Below are 23,514 nucleotides of genomic sequence, written 5' to 3' on the forward strand. Positions count from 1 at the left end.
TGTTACAGCCCAGTTAAAATATATGCTACCCTGAGCTGCTTGGAAGAGAAGTGAAATAAATACATCACAGACTGATGTTATTTGCTAGGCCATCTGTAGGGAGTACAGTTTTTAAAGATACTCAAATTTCTGCTTGTATTTGAGTTTCTTAGGCCTGGATCTTATAGAGGATTTCCAGAGATTGGGGGGGGGGGGGGGAGAGAGCAACTTTTGCAGATCTGCTGCAAGCCTCCAACCATTCCTCCTGCTGTTCAGGGCCTCCCTTTCCCCCAGGGTTATAGCAGAAGGAATGGAGGAGTCCTCATCCATAGAAATCTCTGCTGTTTTATCTTCTCATCAACGGCCCCATCTGCAAACTGAATGGCCCCATCTACATTATAGGCAGTGAGCTCTAAGCATGCCCTGTGACTTCTATCAAACATCAGCGTCCTGTGTTGCTTAACAATTCCCCCCCCCCATAACCTCCAATGGAATGGAGGGGCTGATGCTGAGGTAAAATTAAGAACCCTGGAGCACATTTTCTCATGTATACGGAAAAGGATTCTCTGAATGATCTCTTAACAATGCTCCAACAAACAACTTCCAAATGATCATGGACTGGATCAAAAAAACAAACACCCCCATGATTGTTATGTAAATAGCTAACATAAATCGAAAGCTTGCACAAGCATTAGAAAAAGAGTTCATGTAGTGTTGCAATAAGCAGGTTGTGCAGCAGTTCTCAAGATTCTTCTTATAAAGGAACATCTTTGGATTCAGTTTTACTTTTCTGGTGCAAGGTGTAAGATAGTCCTTTCTAAATAGAAGATGCCGTCCACCTATTAAAAGGCACCTCTGGACCAAACCTTTACACCTTCAACCATAGAACTCCTCCTCTTTGAAAAAGTGTTTTGACATTGACCAGGTCATAAAAGAACACATTGTTCCAGCTGGTTCAGATATCTATAATGTGACAGAATCTAATTCTCAATGTTATGTATCAAAAATGATTAAATATTAATTTCTGTTAAATCAGATATTCACTATCAGCACAAGATAGCAGGTCTCTCAACTAGTGCAAAGTACCCAATTCAAATGTCTTGCTCTGAACTGAGGCCAATTACATAGTGAAAAACCTGTATTTTTTCACACCTAGGCTGGCATGTTTACAAATTCAATTCTCTAACACATATCACTGCATTTGAATGAGCAAGGCCTTCAGCAGTAAACTGAAGCTGCTGCCTACAGGAGTGATCCTGCATACTCCGGTTATCCCACTAAGACCCACCCACCCATAGAGCTACTCCAGAAACTTGAGAACTGCCAGACAGCAGTCCCTCTGAGCACTACCACTGCACATCCTCCAAGCAACGTAATGGAGGCTCATTTGGAAGACTTGCAAAGTTACACAAAAATGAATGAGGAGTATGGATGTTAGGCAATTAGACACTAAACAGATGACACAGTAGCAGGTCATGCTTTCAGTGGAATATACTTCCACAATAGGGAGCAAGGAAGTGTTTCTACAGTGCTTCTGGCACTTCTGCGCCCCACTGGCAATTCAGAGAAGCAATCACCTAGAAAGCAGGTAGGATGTGATATGGCAGCAACTTCTACCTGTACAACATCCCAGCTTGCACAAACCACTTGTCTCAGGCTAGAGCTGCTGAAATCTCTTTCACTATGCACAGAAATGGTGGACTATCATGGTGGAGTTTGTGGCATGTGTGGTTTGGGTTTGCACTGAGTGCATCTGGTTCCTCAGAAAGACTTCATAAGCAAAAACAGAATGCAATAGTGAAGCAAGAATTAGCAATCAAAACACCACACGCAAATCCCATTCACTATGAATTCCCAGTATGTAGAGGGACCTAAATATTGTTTTCCTACAAATTGCATATTTTGTATATTTATGGACATATAAAATGGAGGCTTTAGCCCTGCCTCAAAAGATCTGGTTACAAACCATAGGGCTGACTTTATTTGACTCATTGCTGGCACTTGGGAGACCTCACAAGAACCCCTTTTCAAGCATCTATTTATTGGGCTTTCACATTGTTCCAAAACAAAGCTAAACTCTGCCCCAACTTCACACACCATTAGGACATGGATCATTGACTTTAGGTCTTCCTTGTAGGCTCCCTTCCTGCCCATTCATTCATGAAAGGTTTATTGCTCACTAGTTACTGATGAGCATCTCCAGGAAGCTGCAGGACTTAAAAAAAGAGAAAGAATACTAGAAGGACAAAATTGTGGGATGAACAGTTTTAAGAAAATAAAGAGGAATTCAGTGGTATTTAAGTACAGGCCTACCACATGATACTCTATTTTGATCACTTGAACCCTCTTACAAATGGTCTTCCATACCATTTACCATAATAAAGAGCCCCAAGAGTAATCAAAACAAAGGTAAGGATATCATTAGGTCAGTTTATTGCAATGGACTATTTTCTTTATTTATTTTAAAGCCTTTTGTTCTGTAGTCTATAGAACAAATAAATACAGCCTCAGCAACTATCTAAACTGATTTATTACGTTTTCCCCTTCCTTCCATGGGTGCGCTGGATCCAGCGCACCCGCACAAGCCAAAACACAGGGAAGACTGTTGTGGCCACTTGCACCAAGTCAAACTTATTGTATCCATAGCTGTGTTTCCACTGGTGTTGGGGATCTTGTGTAACCAATCCCAGGGTTTAGAAAGTAAACCCAGCAGCTTAATTCCCAAAATGGCTCCCTGAAGTACAATATGGCAGAGGGAGATTCTTGCACAAAATCTTGCGGTGTATGTGTGACACATACATGAACAAACTAGGATGAGAGAGGGAAATGTTTCACAAGATCTTATGCAATCCTTTCTGCAAGTGGAACTATGCTAAGGAGATTTCTTTTTCCATTGCTGAATCAAATCCATAAAATTTCTTCATTAGGAAGCTTAGAACAAGAAACAAGACTCAGCCCATGCAACGTTACCCCTGGTTACTAATGTGCATGTTAACTGCCAAAAAAGATGACAAGCTACATACTGAAAACCAATTCTGACTTTCAAACAGAATCGATGTTATATCAATATGATGGCATATGATACAAGATCACTCTATATGCAGCACTCAAAGCTTTCGTTTCTGATGACCAGAATCACTTACCGGATCACATTTGATAACTTTTGAGAGGAAGTGTGTGAGACACTGATACGACAGGAAAGTGTTAGTGTTTCCAAGGTGAAGGCCTTGCACAGCTGCAACCACACTACCAGCAGCAATCATGGAAGGTGGATTTGAAATAAACTTAACATCTGTTGTGAAACAAAAGGAAACACAAGTGAATCGGTTTATGTAGATATCATTCTTTTTGGGATATGCATAAAAGAAACTTGGCCAATTTTTTTAAAGGCATTACAGGGGTAGGGTGCATGACAAGATGCAGGTAAAGGCAACATAAGTATGTGCTGCTGTGCTTGTGAACATGTGCTCCTGGGCCTACTTTTAACAGAAAAAAAAGTTGAGAAGTCCACAGATTTCTTCGAAAGGATAACTAACTCCTGCAAACAGTTCTGTGCAAAGTTATTCCAGTCAAATTCATTTAAATCAAATGTCTTAGACTGGAGTTGACTATATATAGGACTTTACAGCTTCCTCAAATGTTATATTTATCCATGTATTTATTTAGAAAACTTTAGCCCCACCACTTTCAGCAACCCCCCCCCAAAAAAAACAGAATACAAAGATACAAATTTAAAAAAACCAAGCACATTAACATGCACCAGTAGAAGCAATAACAAACATATTTAAAAAGCAGCAACATAAGAGAAGGATCATAAATATTATTCAAAACAGTAGAGGAATAGATGGACTTTGCCTGGCTTAAAATATCATCACAGGAACTGCAGCAAGTTCACTTGTCTAGGAGGCAACTTGCAAAGCATGGGCATCACCACAAGAAGCCCTCTTGTCTGGCAGCAACCTGCCACAGCTGAAAAGGACTTGAGCAAAGCTCTCCCCCGAACTTCTCATGGATGGGTAGGTTCATGATGGGCTTTTAGATACCCAGGCCATTTTGAAAAGCACTTTGAGTTGAGTCTTGAAATGCAAGTCAGTGGAGTTGAAGTGTCTGAATTCAGCCTTGCAGGCAACACATCACAGTAACTGAGCTGGATGTTGTTAGTAGAGCCAAATCCATGAGCCAGGCAGGTGGGCAGATTGCAGGGGTTATGGTATGGTGGTTGGGAATTCTATCCCAGGAGGCGTTCCTTTGAAATCTTCTACGACTCTGAATTCCAGCCCCGCAAAGATACATACCACCTGACATTAGAATACTGGTGACAGCTGCTGAAGCCAGAGTATGATCCTCATTTCAACATTATCTGGACAAAACCTTCCTGTCCATCCCCAATACTGGAACGTTCTGAAACTATCTAGGCTCAGTGTTGGAGCCTGCAGCAGTAGGGAACTGGCAAAAAATGGCTTCCCTCTACTCTGCCACCAGGAAACAAGTTTTGGATCAAACCCTGTATATTTATGCAATTATCTAATTTTGCTTCCTAGTCAAACTCATTATTTCATCAATGAACTTCATGCAAAAGAGTATCTAAAACCCCCATTTTATTTACAATTTCTGGGAAAGAAGAGCCGCTGAGTACAATGAGACTTTTTGTGCAATCCAAGGATTCTAGCCTCTCTGAACATAACAGGTTAGAATCAAGGATTTCTTTCTGCTAAATGAGAAGTCTTTCTCTAATGGAAACTTTCTCCATCTGAAGCAGGCTATTCACTTAGCAATAGGGAATCCCTGGATCCAACAACTGGGGGTTTATTTATGAATAAACATTATTTGACTAAAAATCTCATACTCCTTCTCAATCTTGCAACAAAGTGGATAAACTTAATTTAAATAAGCACTTCCCCTTTGCAAATGTTCTGCTTCAACCTTTTCTCTTATCACTGACTGATCTCTGTCTTGGCAACGGGGATTTAAGTAAATGTGGCATAACTAAGTGAAGGGGTCCCAAGACCTGGCAGACAATCAGTTACATTCTGATGTGACACCATGCTGACAAGAGCCTGGGCCCACTTCCAGACTGCATTGCTGTAGGTCTTGTCACTAAGCCCCTCCCAGAGTTGCCTAGCCTATAACTGCAACTGAGCATGTTATTTCCTTTTTTAAAAGTAGTAATTTATATTTCTAGGTTTTAGACTCATTTTTACATTTGACCATCTCATGCACAACCAGGAATTAAAACATGGGGAACGTGTCTCTATCTAAGAATAAAGATAGAACAAGAAAATGCCAACTTCTGTACTGCAGTTTGTGACTAATGCACCTTCTCACTTAGTGGGAGAAATCCATTCCCCAGAACCACCACCACCAGTCCTTATTTGTATTCCAACAGACCACTATTGAACAGTTTTGGACACAAAACCCAAACAGTACATTATTAACAAAATGGCCTTTAGGGTAATATTAAAACCCTTTCCCTCCTATTTTCTGTCAAATATAGCATATCTATCCTATTCTAATTTACAACTCTATGCCTCTTTTAACTGGGCAATTCACTTCATGACAGGGGTGGGGTTGACAATTTAGTAGCATTTACAGACTACCACAGCTGATTACATCAATAATAATGTGATGGATGAATGGATCAGATTGATCTCCGGAAACACAGTCCGCAGGTCTTATTGAAATATTTTGCCATCTCTGAAAACACCTATTAACTCTTATTTTCACATTTACAAGGAGAGATATATTTTCAATATTGGGGTCCTGTTAGTCATACAAAGCTCATCTAACCAATTACTAGTGTTTACTCTTCAAAAGAGGCTGGAGAAGGAACATATTCTACTTGTCAAATGTTTTGACTGCTCAGTCTAATCCCAGTTGGATGTCCTGCCCAGTTATGGAAGACTTATTCTACTATTTAGATTTAGAACAAATGTCCTGTGTTTTAAATAATGGTGAAGATTCATTAGATCATTCAAATAAAGCAAATTTAGGAAATCCAGAAAATATTTCCTTTTAAAATAGTCAGGAACAAGAATTCCTAGACACGCCCTCTTTCTTTCCTAGGTGAAAAAGTGATAATGGAGTTTAAATGACCAGCTTGTGTCTGTCCCCATAACCACTCCAGACAAGCGGCATGGACAGACTTTTTGTTGCAATACAACAAGGAATTATTTGAGGCAGAGACCACTAATTTCAGCATATTAATCAGGGGGCCCCTCTTGGCTGTAATTGGATGCCCCCAAGTGAAGAGTGTGGCATTATTGTCAGCCTCCATCGCCTCATCTCGCGCTATTGAGCGCTCAGGAACAAGGGGGCTTCGGTGAGATGAATTAGACCTGACACAGTGACAATAGGGAAGGGGGCCCCTCAATTGAAGCACACATCCCCAGTAGCCTATCTGAGACTTCATCCAAAAAGAATAAACAACTTCAGTGTTGTTAAAAAGGGGGGGGGGAGAGGAGAGAGAAGAATGCCAACCACCCTGAAGGGAGGACAAAGCAGGCATCTAGGCGCTGTAGCGCTTTAAAAAAATTCCTAACAAGGCAAGTCACCCCTTTTCCTTTTTAAATGGAACAGCAACTCCATCCGTCTGGAGAGCTGGGGGCTATGAATGAAAATCTTTTCATTGAGGCAAATCAAAACTCTGAACATAAATCACTGGCTGCAAGATGCAACAGGTTCCAACTGGTCACATACCTTGAGACTTCCAATTTTGGAAAGGCTCAGAGAATAGAAGGATTGTGGCAAACTTGTTTCAAAGGAAGGGCTTTGCTCCAGTGAAATCACATTAAAGACTGCTAGTAATCCTCCCAAAGGGACCGAGGATGTTTAGACAACCAGAGGCCCATCATGAAATACGGAATCTCGTTATATTTGTTCCTATTAATCGTTTTGCTTCAGTTCAGCCAGAACTCCTCTTTAGCACTGATCTCAGCCTGGATCAATGAAGCCCCTATTTCCTCTTTGCCATGCCAGAGTCCTTGTTCAGTCTGCTAAACAACTCTTGATAACTTTTTTCCACAACGTAAAGCAAGGCATTGGTGAAAACGTATTTACATGAAAAATGACAAAGCAAACCCGTTTTTTGACAATGGAAGCAGCAGTATAAAAGGAACTGCTCTTAGTATCACCTCTGCTAAGGACTGTCTTTGTATCCAGAACAAAATGGTACAAAGAAACCTTCAAACATTTTTTCTGCTTTCAGCTCATTGACACCACCCTATTATTGAAAACAAGTTGTTATTTTGCTGTCTTCGTGTGCTCCCTTATTTCTTTAAAGCCCAGGTTGGGACTCTTAACAGTCTCTAACAGGCCAGGGCGGGGGGCTTTTATTTTAATAGGCCTTGGACCAAACCTCTTCAGACATTTGGCTTTAATAAAATGGGTTTGCGATTCAAATTGGAAGAGCATGACAGAGAAATAGCCAAATCAAGACCGGCCTCTACAGAACTTATTTCTTTCCATGGTATCTGTCTGAGAAAACATAAATCAACTACTTCCCCAAGAAAAAATGGTGGCTCTTAAGGGACAAATTCACCAACATAAAACCCTATTGAGCTTTGTTTACTTAGGCAAAATTCCCACTGACTTCACTGGGATTGGTGGCTCCCTTGTTGACCTCCACACTTCCTTTTAAGGCCATGTTTTAAAAAAAAAATCCTGGACAACGTTTGTATTCACCAATTCATTTTCCCGTTCTACATATGGAGTTCAGAACAATGTTTAAGATAGGCCTCAGGACCTGCCTTCTAAAAAGAAACATAACAACACTGACAGCGGATCAAAGTACTTGGCTCTTTGCAAGCTTCCAACCTTTGAACTATTCTTGTTTTCATCACTGTGGAACTGCAACTGTCAGTGCCACAACCCAGGTTAAACATCCCCATACCCCAAAGAGGAGGCTGGATGGGAAGAAGAAACAAACAAAAAGGGCTATGAGGCTAATGAGATGGTAACAAGCCTGGCTGTCCCCAAGTCAAGAGTTTGCTTCAGTGGTAACCCCCCTCCCTTTGGTTTACTGAAACTGGTTTTTGTTAGTAGGTTAAAAAGTATTTTAAAAACATGCTAATAATTTTAAGGGCTTGGCAAGGAATGTCCTCCCCCTCCAAGTCCAAAACTGCCTGCCATTCTGCTGTCTAGTTCAGGATGAAAAGAAAGCCTAGAAACAGCCAGCATTTACATATTTTTCTTTGGAGATTCTGTGGCAATGTTTCCAAACCAAGTCTGGTAGTAGAAGAGCCTATTTAACACCTGTAAGAAAAACTCTTATTTGTTGGGGATTTTTTTTTACCAAATTCATCTTGGGCATGACATTGCTAACTCAGCTGAGAATTACCTCAAGTACCAAACAGAGCAGTGGACTTTCACTGCCATAGCTATTACTTAAAACTTCCTTTGCCCATTTGGGACTGTTCCCTCAGATGTGTCACATTTCACCAAATCAATATTCCCAATCCTTTTATGTGCTAATTTTACAGCAGCACACTGCAGATTTCTCTTCAAAAGAATGCGTGCTGAGGCTACATTTGGTTTCTTGTTCTTTTGCCATTCCATGCCTCTCTTGCCTCACTGGAAGGAATCTTTCTTTCTTGTTCAAAAACCTACTCTACCTTTAAGTTATCTATTTGCTTAAAAAATAGCAGTGACTATTCTACCTGGACACCAGGAATGCAATGTTACATTCCTGATCCCACACTCCTGCTTCTTGTTTGTGAGAATCAGCAATTAAGGAAATGAAACAGCAGCGAGGAAAGCATGTGGCGTTCCAGAATGAGTCTGCACAGGCATGCACATGCGCAGATTGCACCTGAAACCCAAAACCAGGCCTCTGTGAAATTCTGAAGTCTCTGGCTCCTCTGGAGCTGCATGTACACATGGAATCATCAAAGCATGTGGTCAGCTGGGTGTGGACAGCAGAGAATCAGCTCTTGGCCAAAGAACCCTTACTTGCACATACTGCATGTTCCTCCTACCCTCTTGCAAGCAACTTGGGGAGGGAGGGGAGATGTTTCAGGAAAAGCAGACAGAGAACTCTCACCCCACTGCAAACCAAAACAAACCCCAAGTTTTAAAAGCATTTAAGGTTAGAATGCAGGAGCTCCTTCCAGGACCTAATACCTCTTCTGGCTGTAGCTTAGCTCCAAAGATATTTTCTTTTCTCACAAAATTTATTTTCCTTTGAAATCGTCACAGGAAATGCATCTTTCTAGAAAACTCACCTTTGGTCGAGTGATCCGTGTTCTGCCAACAAGACTCTGCTAAGTACAGGCATTAACTATGCTGAATTTTGGAGCCTGATTTACACCTATAAGATTCTGGGCAGTGGGTAAGGGAAGAGGGTATGGTTGCTGGGGGTACACAGATAGCACGCCTTTGGAGGGTGTGAGGCCCATACCTGTAGCACATAGAGCCACAAAAGTCTGGGCGTGTTTACGGATGATTTGCTTGCTGTCCTCTGCCACAGGCATTTTAGCTAGAAAATGTTCAATAAAATCATGAGGAGTCATTGCCGCCAGATTCCATTTCAGCTTATTCACCAGAAGCAATTCCATTTGCTGCAGGGATAAAAAAAAGGTAAGGGAAAGAGGGAAAAATGGGTTATAAAGTTCCCTTTATAAACAGATGGAAATACATTGTTTGTTATACTACCACAACATCCTAGGGAGACTTTATTTTGGTCTTTAGCATATGGTGGCAAGGCACACCATCTGAAACTATAGTCTTGTCAAGCATGGCAGCAGCTATAATGCCACCAGACAGTAAGAGAAGCAGGCAGGTAAAATGCCTCTCTGCATGAAAATTACATAATTTCCTTTCCTCCCCCTTTCCCGATGCCCCCATCATCCAGCTGCTCTGAACCACAGTGCTCCATTAACGAGGGATGTCATTTGGGCTCCAAACACAAGAGGGCGCCAGCCACCCATTTTTCACCACTTCATCTTGTTACTGTATTTGGAGGGGGGGGGGATCTAATTTATTAGGGAATTTTCATTCAATTAATTTCTGCACAATGTGGAGGACTGAATCTCCCCATCCAGCTAAAGGAAGTCTGATTTACAAGCCAATATCACTTTCTTTATTCAAAGCAAATATGCCTGGGATTGCAGTTTTAAATTTCATTCTGGGTATATATTCTTGAAAATAAATCCCAGTGAATTCCATAGGATTACTCCAAAAGGCACGGGATTGCTGGCAGCACTACACATTTCACACCCAGAAATGCTAAAAACTGATCTGATCTTTACTCCATTAATGTATTGGTTCTTTCTAGTAAGAATATCTACAAGTTGCATAAATAGATAATATTTTAGAGCAAATTCATACAGTTAATTTTGAGGGGCAGATCTGAAGGAAATTATTGATAATTTGCTCTATGTCATTTACTGTTTTGTTTTCCTGATGATATGAATATGAAATTACCAGTAATTCGTTGGGTCTAATGGAGTTGTCAGTGTAAATGCACAATTTTTCTGCAGTTAGAGGAATAGTCTCCTTCATTTTTGAAGCCACAAACATACAGGTAGCTCCCAAAAGTTGCAAACGGCTTTTCTTGAGGGGTTCAAAGGAGAGATATCGGTCCAAATAATTCATAGCCAAAGGAAAAACCTCCTCTTCGCATTTCTGTTCCTCACAAACCTGCAACAAAATTAAGGAAAGTCTGAAATCAGTAATCAATATTTTAATACACGCATTCTTTTGCCACCCACCCACCAACACAAAGTTTTCAGCAAGTAAGAGACGGTGAAGACAAATTAATTCCGATGGATTTCACTATTAAAAAGTCGAAGAAAGCCAGGCTTGAAAAACTGAAAGAGAAAGTCGCAACAGAAAATGTGGAGTGAAAAAAACGTGGTCGGCATTTAGAAGGAAAAAAAAACTGTCTGGTCTGTGAGAGCCATTGATAAGAAACCCAAATGGAAATCGGGGCCAACATGTTGGAGGGAGGTTATGGCCCAGTTACCCCCCGTTGGCTCCAATTTGCTTGGGTGCTGCCGATCCCCCTCTTTGGTCGAGAGTCGAGACACAAAGGTGGCGTCCGGAGAGGCAGCTGCGAGTTTTTTCCCCAGACGTCATCTTTTCAAAAAATATTTAAAAATATTTAAAAAATAACCAGCGGCTCCAAAATAGCCTGAAAACAACCCCCTGGGGATCCTTTACTGAGCCCCCTTGTGAGGAGACAAGGAAGATGCCCCAGGGGGTCACCCCGAAGTAAAACTCCAGGGCTCCCCATTCCTCCCCTCTCAGCCCCCTAGAGAAGCAACGTGCGGCATTTCCCAGCGCCTGGGCAACATGGTGGGCTTTCAAAAATTAATTAAAAATACATCGCAGGGACGGGGGGCTTCGCAAAAAGGCTGAAAACGTAGCCTAGGCTCCCCTCGTCTTGCTGGGACCCCCCGGAAGCCTGACTCGGCGGGGGTAAACGAAAGCCACGCCGGTTTTTGCCAGGCGACCTTGCCGACAAGTTTCTGCAGCAAAAGCATGTCTTCCAGGGGGAAGCCCACAGTATCTCCCTGGGCTGAACAAAGGAAAGTTTCAGGCAGCAGCTCCCCCAGATTCTCAGCCCAGAGCCCGACCCTCCAGTTGGGGGCCCCGCCAGCCCCCCACTTCCCACCGGCGGGCTTTTCCCTCTCTAATTATTAATAAACACTTGGCCTTTGCAATAAAAGAACAAAGATGGCGCATAATACTGGCACGGGGAGCACTTGCATACGTGTCCATGGATATTAATTTAAAATAAAATCCAGTCAAATGCATGGCAAGCTTCAGGGGCTGTCCGAGAACCTGGAAGGCGCATTCTGGGCTCCTGGAATCTAGTGATCCCACCTTAGGATCCCCCAGAAGCACAGGGAGAGGGGGGACGCGTTTGAGAACTTGCAAAACCACTTCTTCCTTCTTTTTACCCGATTGCATTCTATATTGAGTAAGAGGGGGGGGGCCCATGTGTATGACAGTGGGCGATCTACAGTTTGCTTTAGCAGAAACCTACAGCAAAGAAGGAAGGCAAGCGGACAGAGGTGTGTGTGCGAGGTGGGGGGAAGAGCACTATCGCCAGCGCTATGTTTTCGGGTGCGGGAAATGGGTGGGGGGCGATACAGGACTGATTCGATTCCAACAAGCCCAAGCTTTTGCAAAGCACGTTTACCAACCTCCAACATCCAAGTGGCCACTATTTTCCTCATATATGGTAAGATCTCCTTCTGTACGCACTTGAAGTAGGAGACCGAGGGCGAGCAGGTCTCCTCTGCTTTCAGCATAGTCTGCAAGACCCTGTCATTGAGAAGGTTGGCATCTAGGTAGGCTCTCCTGATGGTCTCCACTTCACAGCAGAGCAGCTGATGTTCCATGTCTGCCGCCGCCGCCGCCGCCGCCTTCTCCCTTCTTCTCCTGCAGGCAGCTTTGCTCAAAGGACTGAGTCAGTCTCTGGCTCTTCCCCTTGCAGGAGTCCCTTAGATGCTGCTTGCTGCTACTGCTGCTACAGCCCTCTGGAGGCTGCAAAACTTTCTAACTTCCAACAAAACTCTCCTGTATGGGTCCCCGTGACGTTACTGTTGTTAAGCGGAGATCAAAGCGCCCAGAGAGAATGCGAAAGAGAGGGAGAGGGAGAGAAGCCAAAAGCAGGGGGCAGAGCCCTAAAGCCATCCCATAGGCTCCAAGTCCTTCCCCTTTGCTTCGCTTAGACAGAAGCCGAGCTTTTAATGCAAATGCAAATGAAGACAAGGGGTTGCTTTCTGTAGCGGGGGAAAGGAGCGAGGTGGTGGGGGAAGCCCAAATTGTCTTTCCACTGGATCAGGCAGAATTTTTTTTTTTAATGGAGAAGACTCCGGAGCCGAATGATGAATGAGACTAGGCCACACACAGACACTTATGAGCAGAGAGACTGGGAGCCGGGCTGCGGGTTCATTGCTGAAGGCAAGGGCAGCCCCACCACCACCCTTTCAAACCAGCCCCAGCATTAGTCACCCATCGAGGAAACCAGCCTCATTTCCATGGTTTTACAGAGGCGCCTCAGCCGTTTCCAGATAGAAGCAGGAAGGTGGAGAAAGGGAACTTTTAATCCTGGGGGGCAAACATTTCTATCATTGGAGCTAGGCTTTATCATAAGGTTTGGGATCCTGGAAATAAATCAAATAATTGCATCCCGCGTGTTCTTTTCATGTCATTTTTTAAATTGAAGTAGGGCGGCCTTATTCTAAAATCGCACCATAGGCAAGGAAGCCCAGCGATGGCAAGAGGGCGAGATCGAAGGGGCTATCCGACCAGCCGCAGGAATTCAGACGCTCCCTTCGAGAGGCAACAATCTCCCCATTTGATTGCATTTGCTGGGAAGTTATTCCCTCGAACTGAATGGGCTGCCCCATGTTCATGTGTCATTTGGGCACCCTAACATGGAGCGATTCTCACAGCAGCCCCCCAGGGGAATGCCAAGCGTGGCTGACTAAGATGGTGGCCACCGCTTCCTCCAGCATGCTCCAGCTACACCTCGAAGGAAGAGTAATGAGAAGGGCGCGCATGACACGACCCATGCATGCCCATTCCAGAACAAATCGAGGAAGAGCCTCGCAGCCTGAGGGTCTTTCTCAAGGTGCTAGGCTTCCATCGTTTGGATAGGCGGTTGAATCTCGCAACCGTCCCCAAAGCACATGTGGAACATGGCTGTAAGTGTTGCAGCCTGGCTGTAAAATATGGCACTTTCACACTCTCTCTCCCCCCCCTCCCGTTTTATTTTAAAAGAGCCACTGAAAACTTGTATTCTCTTTATACTCCAGGCATGGCTTTTAGAAAGGGGGCGTCTTCTGAGGAGCTGAAGGGGCAGGGCTTCTTTTTGTTTAGTCAGGAACCCAAGTTTAAACCAAAAAAACCCCGCAAAAACACACCCCAAATCTTCACTGGGGAGGGAAATTTATGGCACGGTACTAATCCTGGTTTTTCGGAAGTCTGGTTGGTTTACTCTCAGGGATGTCCAGGATTGTATCTGCTGCGTAATATATTTGTGGTCTACTTTTAGTACTTGCCGAAGACGACGGCCACACATATGAGTACTGGTGATAATCCTGTCTAGTAAATTTAAATTACTTTTTTCAAAATTGTCCAGAAAACTTGGCTACTTTAACTTAAACCAAGTTGGAAAGTTGACTATTGTTAAACAGATTAATTTAAAGGGTGAAGTGCTCTTATTGCCTTTGCATAAATATCCCCCTGCCTGCAGTCTGATCCCATATATGCATTTACTGGGAAATCAATAGCACTATATCCAATGGAGGATCATTTCCAAATGGGATTACTGCAGTTTGCCATGGCTCTATTGGTTGGTGGGCTCTAGAAACTCTAGCGGCTAGATTGAGTGAAGCGCATGCACATGGTTCCATAGCTAGATGGTATTTAAAGGTGATGTGGTTTCCTGTACAGTTCATCTGTCTCCATGGTGCCTTCTAACTGAAGCGCAGCCGGGTATTGTGAAACGTTAAGTAAACGCCAGCAAATTCCAGGCACGCCTTGATATGCAAACTTAAAATATATGTTTTTGCATAATTCCCGAGTTTTCAAGCATTGGAATGAGTCTCTCTCCCCTTCCCTCTCGGGCATTCGGAAGCACTGACATTAGACAGAGAAGATCTCTGTCCCCACTTCAGAAGCTCATCACGTTACTTCTGACTCAATTTGCTTCTTAACTTGCTTTTAGTAAATAAAATCCGGTCAATGGCCAGCGGTACACACTTTCGCTCTTCCAAACAATATTTACTTTGTGAAATCCGTTCCCCTTTCGAATGTTTTTTTTTTTTTAAAGAACACGATGAGAGCAAAGTTGGTTTGTTTTTTCATTCATAAAAATCCGCGTCGGTGCAGCAGAGCCCTTGATTTATGAGAGACCGAGTGGTATCAGCTACAGTTTTTCCGAAGCCCCCCTCCTACCACCACCCTCCAGCTGAGAGGACTGCACAGAAAGACCGACTTCTACTGCGTGTGGCAATATTGCAGGAGCGAGATCGCCCACAAAACAAAATTGGCTCTAATTCCTGGAGGGAACTCCCCCCCTCCTCAACTGGGCTCCAATACAAGAGGAAACTGGAATTAGCATAAGCCAATAGGGGAATAGATCTGTTACCAGGCGGATCAGGCAGATCTGAACTAGGAACTTGTTTGATTTCGCTGACAAGACAAAAGGGGTTTGGTCAAAAGTGCGAGAGCTGTAGAAAAACGTGAAGGCTTGACTAGCACGAGGAATAGAAAGCTGTCGATGAGGTTTCTCACGTAGATGGTTGAACTTCTCCCTCTTTTTGTCGCCGGTTTAGACAAAGGGAAAGGGGCCAAATTCAGGGGCCAAAATACCTGCCAATTTGTAGTCGGGAATTCAAGTTCTTTTTGTAGTGCCCGTGTCCCTTTTCGTAGTGCAGGGCGGTTTAGAGATCAAAAAGGAGACAATATGGGATGGCTCTGATTAAATCCGAGCAACTCGTGACGGTAAAAATGCCCATCTCATAATAAATAAAACTTCCACACTTGGAAAGTCTCCTTTTACTGATTACCTGAGCGGACTCAAAGCTGTTCAAAATTGGCAATTCCAATTGTCTTTACTGATTTCCTGACCCCTCATTTTCTCTTTCTTGGCAGAAAAGACATAACCCCCAGGGACTCCAGTTTGGCGTATGCGCCCACGCGCGCCTGCCCATTTCTGCCTCTTCTAGGCAAGCATTTTTCCCTCGTTCCCCAGAGCCGGGAACCAGCCTTCTTTTGTTTGTAAGAATGCCATAAATTAAACAAACCACTTCCCACATATGTAGGTGGAATCTCACCTTGAGCCAGATACCTGACCGGCAACTTTAAAGGCGTTCTTTCCCTCCCCCTTCCTTCCCCTCTCAGTCAATGTTTTCCATTGTTAAATTTTTCCAAGTCTCTCATTAAAAATCTGCTGCTCCTTCAGGTCTCACGTTCCGTTTTCACATGGGGCTTTCTGAAGCACGCACCCACTTCATTTTTCATTCCCGGTGCATTTTCCCCACCCCACCCCGCTTGATGGCAAAGGATATGTGACTTTTGTTCAGGCAGGTTTACCGAACTTGTCAGCAAACGCTCACATTGTTCCAATTCAGGAGCTTAGCAGCTGTGTCAATCGGATCCACCCTTGATATTAATTATTAGTTGCAATCCAGAGATCTCTTTGGAATTAAGTTACCCCCAAAGTCGAATCAAATACCCCTCTGGGGCCTAGGAAAAGAATGTGAGTGGGAGCGGAGGCGAAGGGAGCCCCACAGTCAGCTTCTGCTGCGGGCGAACACACACACAGACTCTCCAGCAGGCGGATGCGGAGCGTCGCTGGCTCGGCTACCTCCAGGCGTTAGGCTGGCTATTAGTTCCGCTTCTTCTTCTGCAAGAAGCCGGATTTGAAGATGAGGAGCTATTTAGATACTTGTTAGATCACAACCGGAACCCAGAGACTCCCGAGTTGCGAGCGCTGTTGTAGTTTACCAGACGTGCTGGCTCCCACATCGTGGAGGTTTATGTGCCTTTACCCCCACCCCGATTTTCCTTCCTTGTTAAGAAACCGCGCGCGCAGTTGGAGAAGCTACGGGTTAGATCTGTGGCTGTCGGCATACAAATAAGATCAGCGTGGCATGTTGTACCTTGAACGGGTTGGGTGGTGTATACTCAGGAGGTGCCTACCACACTGTGCGCGCCATTCCACACCCCCCACCCCCCAGACTTGGCTTGCCTCCCATCGTTAAAGCATGGCGTTCCTAGCCTGCAGCGTTTGTCGCAATCGTTTACTTAGGGCTGGCTCCAACGCTCTGTTTCAGCTCGCGAAACCCTACTGTTATATAATCTGCGTGGCGCTCTTCTTTCCTAGATAGGGAAAATGGTAGCCGATCTCGCCCTCTATCCTGGCCTGGTCTGAGTAGCAGCATCAGGAAGTTGGAACTTCTGTTTATGTGTGAGAGAAGAGGAGTCTTGCAGGCAGAGATTCTCATGATGTAATCTGCATTCTTCTTCCTCTCCCCCCGCAAAAAGTATATGCAACCTCTCTCAGAAAGGGGGACGTCGGAAACTTAAAGTTATCTGCTGCTCTGTCGGAGAGGTGTGGTCAGAACAATTCCTAGCAGCTCTGTCTGGGGAACGAAGCCGTAATAACCATGGGATTAGGCATTCTTATTTAAAACGCGAAGTCGCCAAGACGCCCCTTAGATGAGGGCCATTGGCTACATTGTATTAGCATGAAAGAGGAGGATCGAAATGCAACTGGATAATGCAGATCATGATCATTTTTGTGATCCTGCTTTCCACTTTGGGCTGCTGAATACACGATATGTCCTAGCTTATTTCTTTCGTGGGGTGTATTTTGGTGGGGGAAAGTGGTAAGGTAGTTCTTGCGGTTTAATCAGAAAATACATCTAACGATCAGGTTTTTCATTTTCCCACGCCAGACTAAAAAACCCTAACCGTGTTAAAACACCTAGACTCCTCCAAAGTAAGCAAGGTTTATGTGTTTTGTGTCGAACCCGAAGCTGGGGGAAATTTAGCATGACATCACTTTAATTGGGGCTTCTGTCTTCTGATCATTAAATGGAAGCGCGGCGAATTCCTATCATTCCTGCCTGCGCCTAATTTAACAAGCCCACATGGTTTCTCTTACCACCGCCGCGTACCGTAATATCTCTAAGAGGCGGACCTACTTGAACTGAAAACGATTCCTCAGCTTTCTGTTATCTTAAGGATCTGCCCTTCTTGGAAACTTGCTTTCTCCCAATCTGGGCAGAAAAAGGAACCAGGGGGAAGGCAACTTGTCTTCGGACTGCAATCGCTGCAATAGAACCAAGCAGTCAACTTAAGCTAGGACCATTTTTTTTAACTTTAAAAAAGATTGTTTTCAACTTTCCAGCAGATGGCTATATCTTTCACCACTGATATAAAAGAAGCTGCTAGGGCCCCTATTTGTAAGTTTACCTGCCACCCACATTGCTATAAATTCGTCTGACTTGATAACAGATATTCTGCCAAAAGCAGCTGATTAAGAACACTTTCCTGAGCAAGATTCTGAGTAGACCTGCTTAAGGATTGCTCTCTTTGAGACTTGCAGTGAATGTGTGAACTGGGGTAAATGTCACATAATTTATGTGTGCATGCAAAATCTTCCCCTCTCTTTGGTTGTATCTTGATGGAGATCTCTCCATGTCTCCATGTAGAGTAATGGACGGTTCTCACTGTTGGTAAAAAGGCAAAACCAGGGGTGGTCAAACTTGCTTAACGTAGCCACATAGAATAAACATCAGACGTTTGAGAGCCACAAAACATAAATGTTGGATGTTTGAGAGCTACAGGAAGGAAGGCAAGCAGATGGGGGAGGTGGAAAGAAAGCAACTTTAATTTTAAATGCATTCTCCATGCCATCATCTGGCTTGGCTTGGAGAAGTGATTTAACGAGTCAAATGCCTGCTCCAAGCTGGCTGATGGGGCAGTGGGGGCTTTGAGAGCCACACAATATGTGTGAAAGAGCCACATGTGGTTCCTGAGCCACAGATTGGCCACCTCTGGGCAAAACTTTCCCTTATCCCTGAGCAGGGTAAATTATCAAGAGAAAGAAAATCCTTGGAAACTTTTTTATGATGGCTTAATGCATAAATACAATTTTGTATATGATCTGTGGCACCTTCCTGTATGTTCCTCACTTTTGATATTATAAAAGCATACTAGCAAATTATTAGTTATAATCTAAAGGCTATACACTTCTAAAGACTACTATTTCTAATCTAGTAATGCAAAGCATTAGTTGTCAACACTATTTTACTTTATTTCCCTTCCCCCTTTTCCATTCTGTATTTCCCTATCCTGTCCCCCTAAAAATTTCAATAAAATATATGAAACCTTTATCCCTGAGCAGACCCATCTGTTTACTGATTAAATTTTTTATCCCATCATTTGTTCAAGGAGTTGAAGGTGACTGACCTAAGGTCATCCAGCAAATTTCATGGCCAAGTCAGGCTTTGAACCTGAACCTTACAGATTCTGGTCTGAGACCAAGGTTTGAGTCCAAGAGTACCTTAAAGAGCAACAAGAGTTCCAGTGCATAAGCTTTTGAGAATCAGAGTTCCCTTCATGAGATAAGCTTTGACTCTTGAAAGCTTGCACCTTGGAAATCTTGAGGTTCTTTAAGGAGCTCCTCGACTCAAACCTTGCTCTTCTACAGCAATCCAACATGGCTACACACCTAAAACAGATCCTGATACTGTAGCCACTACACCACATTATTTCCCCCTTGACTTTTGCCCATAAAAATGAATTGTTATTCCTGTGCGAAGTAATAATAACAATAATAGAGATCCTTGAAGACACTACTGTGATGGGGGCCAAACTTGTTCCCTTCTCAGCACTCTTTAGAGAAAGAGCAGACAGTGTGCATCTGCTCACAGTATCTACTCTGAGGTAGATTCAGATGAGTGGCTTAATAATGCTTATACACAAAAGCTTATACTTTGAATGAAACTTTGTTCATCTTGAAGGTGCCACTGGACTCAAACTTTGTTGTCTGAAGTAGTGTTTCTTTAACTACCAGCTTTGTGTTGAAAGGCCAGCTCTGTGCACACAGATCCAAAGACCACATTCAAAGGCAGTAGTTAAATGGCATTCTATTTTTCACAGGAATACCCAGTCTAAAAATGAGTGTTCCCAGATATCCTGGAAATATTGCTGGGGTGGGCACTCCTAAACATTTTAGGAGTTAGCCCTCTAAAATGCTTAATACCTTTGAAAGCTTTTCAGGTCTTCCAAGATGTGTCCTAGCAGGTTTTGTAGGTTCCATAAATCTACCCTATTTCTTCATTCTTCCCCTCTCCCTTCCCCCAAACAAAAGATTTAGACATCCCCTTTTCAATTCTGTCAGATGTGTTTCTTTATAATATTAATTAGGCAGCTCCAGATAATGTAAGTTGGGAGGTTGAATCACCTCTAGTCCAGTGGTTGCACAAGTTCCCTGGGCCAAGCAATGAGAAGTAAAAGAAAGTGATAAAAGGAACCTATGAAGTAAGTGGCAGTCAATGAAAAAAGCAGAACAACCTTCATGACGCATTGTAAATATTTCAGATAACTAAGAAGAATCAAGCAAACGGGTGGGTGACTCAGTTTATGTTAGGGCTTGATAAAATCAGTTTTGTTTTTGTTTTTGAAAGGCTGATAGTTTGTGGCTTCTAAATAAAAATGTATAAGTTGTGTTAATCAGAGGCTGGTGTTAGATAATTCCATGTTAGTCTATAATTGCGAAACAGAACAGAAGTCCAGTGGCACCTTAATGTTTAATTTAATGTTTCGATTTATACCCCACCCTATCCCGTGAGTGGGCTCGATGTTGTTAGCATTGTTAATGTTGTTAATCTTTAAGGTGGGGTTGGGTTTCTGTTTTATGTTGCTAAATAAAGTGAGCAGCAATTGCATTGTGACATCAGGTTGCCTGAGGAGCTGAACTTCAACGCATTGCTACCAATCACCCCTCCACCCACCCCAATAACAGAGAACAAATGCAAAAAAACCAGAAACTGTCCTATGTCACAGGAACACCCCGAGATCTTTGAAGAAAAACTGGAGTAAACTATGATTGATAAATGGTTGGATACAGATCCTTATACCATTTTTCACAAACAGAGCAATCCAATGCATACTTATTCCAGCCAAGTCCATTGATTAAACAACATGTAAATGTTTTAGACATTTACTTTAGAAGATTAAAATCACACTTCAAGGGAGTAAGAGCCATACAGTATTGTGGCAGGAAAGGGTTGTGACACAAATGGTTGCTAGTCTACCCAAATCAGAACCATGCAAGGGTCTAAGGCAATCCAGAGAGAAAGAGAAGAAAAAAGGCATGTAGAAAAGAAGAGAAGACAAAAGACAGGCTGGGGTATTCTCAGGCAGAAGTGCTCCAAGTGATTAAACAATTGAGCATGGTTGAGTGTTGCACCTCAGGTTACATGCCAAGGGCATAGTCCAGGCAAATAATGATTTGGGTACGGATTCTGCCTCCAGATATAGGATCAGAAGCATCAATGAAACAAGATTCTTCTTTTCTTCATTTAGAGAAATTGAAGGAGGTTCCAGATTAGCTAAACTGTTCACTGCCTGACTGGACAAAAACAAAAAGGAGGGAGATCCTAGGAATATTTCAGAATGGCGGGGGGAGTAGTGTTGGAGGCACTCTTACAGTACAATTCTAAACTGGAAGTCAGTTTAGAATGGTATTACTTTGTTTAGGATGGCACTATTAGTTATCTCACTCAGCTGGGATTTGTGGCAGGAAATTCTATAGCCCAGATTAGATCGCTCTGGAATAGGAACCTCTTCTGAATAAATGCTTTAGTTCATTCAAAGCCATGAGTGACAAAACGGCCACATGCTTTGTACGAAGGTCCTCCTCAGTAATTACTGAGAGGTTAAGATCATAGAATCATAGAATTGGAAGGTACCTCTAGGGTCATCTAGTCCAACTCCCTGCATAATGCAGGAATTTCACAAATATCCCCCCCCCTCCCATCCACACATATCCCCAATGACCCCTGCTCCATGCCCAGAAGATGGCGAAAAACCTCCAGGATGTCTTGTGAAACTAGCCTAGAGAAAAATTGTTGACTGACCCTGAAGTGGCAATCAGCATTTTCCTGGGCATGTAAGAAAAGGCAATGAGAACTAAGCACCAATACAATCCTTCGTGCCCTCCAGGAAGGAGGGCCTCTCCTTCTCATGATCTGACTAATTCACAGAATCATCATTGCTGTCAGATGGACATCTAACCTCTACTTAAAAACCTCCAAAGAAGAAGAGCCCACCACCTCCCAAGGAAGCCTGTTCCACTCTGTCAGGAAGAACCACTCTGTCAGGAAGTTCTTTTGATTCAATTACAACTTGTTGGTTCTGGTCTGACCTTCTAGGGCAATGGAAAACAATCTGCACCATCCTCTATATGACAGCCCCTCAAGTACTTGAAGATGGTAATCGTATCACCTCTCAGTTGTCCCCTCTCCAAGCAAAACATACCCAGCTCCTTCAACCTTTCCACATAGGGCTTGGAAAGGTTGTCCAGAGAGCCAGTTTGGTGTAGTGGTTAAGTGTGCGGACTCTTATCTGGGAGAACTGGGTTTGAATCCCCACTCCTCCACTTGCACCTGCTGGAATGGTCTTGGGTTAACCATAGCTATCGCAGGAATTGTCCTTGAAAGGGCAGCTGCTGTGAGACCCCTCTCAGCCCTACCCACCTCACAGGGTGTCTGTTGTGGGGGGAGAAGATATGGGAGATTGTAAGCCGCTCTGAGTCTCTGATTCAGAGAGAAGGGCAGGGTATAAATCTGCAATTCTTCTTCTTCTTCTTGGTCTCCAGACCCCTCACCATCTTCATTGTCCTCCTTTATGCACATTCCAGTTTGTCTATATCCTTCTTAAATTGTGATGCCCAAAACTGAACACAATACTCTAGGTGAGGTCTAATCAGAGCAGAGTAATGTGTAATCAGGACACTATACTTCTGTTGTTACAGCCCAAAACTGAATTTGCCTTTTTAGCCACCACTTCACACTGCTGACTCATGTTAAGTGTACAGCCCGCTAAGACCCCTAGTTCCTTTTTGCGCATACTACTGCTAAGACAAGTCTCTCCCATCCTATAATGATGCATTGGATTTTTCCTACCTAAATGCAGAATTTTACATTTATTTGTTTTAGCCTAGCCTGTCAAGATCATCCTGTATCCTGTCTCTGTCTTCTACAGTATTGGAGATCCCTCCCAATTTAGTATCGTCTGCAAATTCAATAAGCATTCCTTCTTTTCCTTCATCCAAACCATTTATGATGATGTTGAACAAAACAGGTCCCAGGACAGATCCTTGAGGCACTCCACTTGCCACTCCTCTCCAAGAGGACGAAGAACCATTCTCAAGCACTCTTTGGGTGCAATCTGTCAACCAGTTACAGATCCACCTAATGGTAACAGGATCCGAAACACATTTTACCAACTTGCCAAAAAGAATACTATGTGAAACCTTAGCAAAGGCCTTACTGAAATCAAGATAAACTATGTCTACGGCATTTCCCTGATCCAGCAAGGTAGTAACATCCTCAAAAAGGGATATAAGGTTAGTCTGACATGACTTGTTCTTGAAAACTCATGCTGGCTCTTAGTAATCACAGCCATCTTTTCTAAATGTTCAACTGACTGTTTGATGATTTGTTCCCAAACTTTTCCAGGTATAGATGTCAAGCTGATCCTCCTTTTTTCCCTTCTTGAAGATGGGGACAACATTTGACTGCCTCCAATCTTCAGGCACTTCATGTGTTCTCCAAGAATTCTCAAAAATAATAGACAGATGCTCAGAAATTAAGTCCGCAAGTTCTTTTGGTACCCTTGGATGCGGTTCATCTGGCCTCGAGGACTTAGTTTCATTTAAAGAATCTAGGTGTTTATGTACTACCTCTATCCTGATCCTAGGCTGCAACTCCCTTCTCTCATCATATGTTCTGTTTTTGCCATATTGATAGGGTTTCCAAGTCCTACCTTAGTCTCAATGGG

General features: G+C 43.3%; 1 protein-coding gene across 1 annotated transcript in view; it reads right to left on the reverse strand.

The window, feature by feature from the left end:
- The window catches only part of CCND1 (cyclin D1), a 29,743-nt gene extending 17,112 nt beyond the window's left edge, over positions 1-12,631 (reverse strand). Inside the window, exons 1-4 of the mRNA XM_060262965.1 lie at positions 12,126-12,631; positions 10,399-10,614; positions 9,374-9,533; positions 3,123-3,271 (exon numbers count right to left, since the gene is read on the reverse strand). Of these exons, the coding sequence (XP_060118948.1) occupies positions 3,123-3,271; positions 9,374-9,533; positions 10,399-10,614; positions 12,126-12,323 (723 nt within the window). The 5' untranslated portion in view covers positions 12,324-12,631. The remainder of the gene's footprint in view (positions 1-3,122; positions 3,272-9,373; positions 9,534-10,398; positions 10,615-12,125) is intronic.
- Positions 12,632-23,514: the final 10,883 nt, after the last annotated feature.

The sequence above is a fragment of the Heteronotia binoei genome, chromosome 21 (genome assembly GCF_032191835.1).
Source record: "Heteronotia binoei isolate CCM8104 ecotype False Entrance Well chromosome 21, APGP_CSIRO_Hbin_v1, whole genome shotgun sequence".
NCBI lineage: Eukaryota > Metazoa > Chordata > Lepidosauria > Squamata > Gekkonidae > Heteronotia > Heteronotia binoei.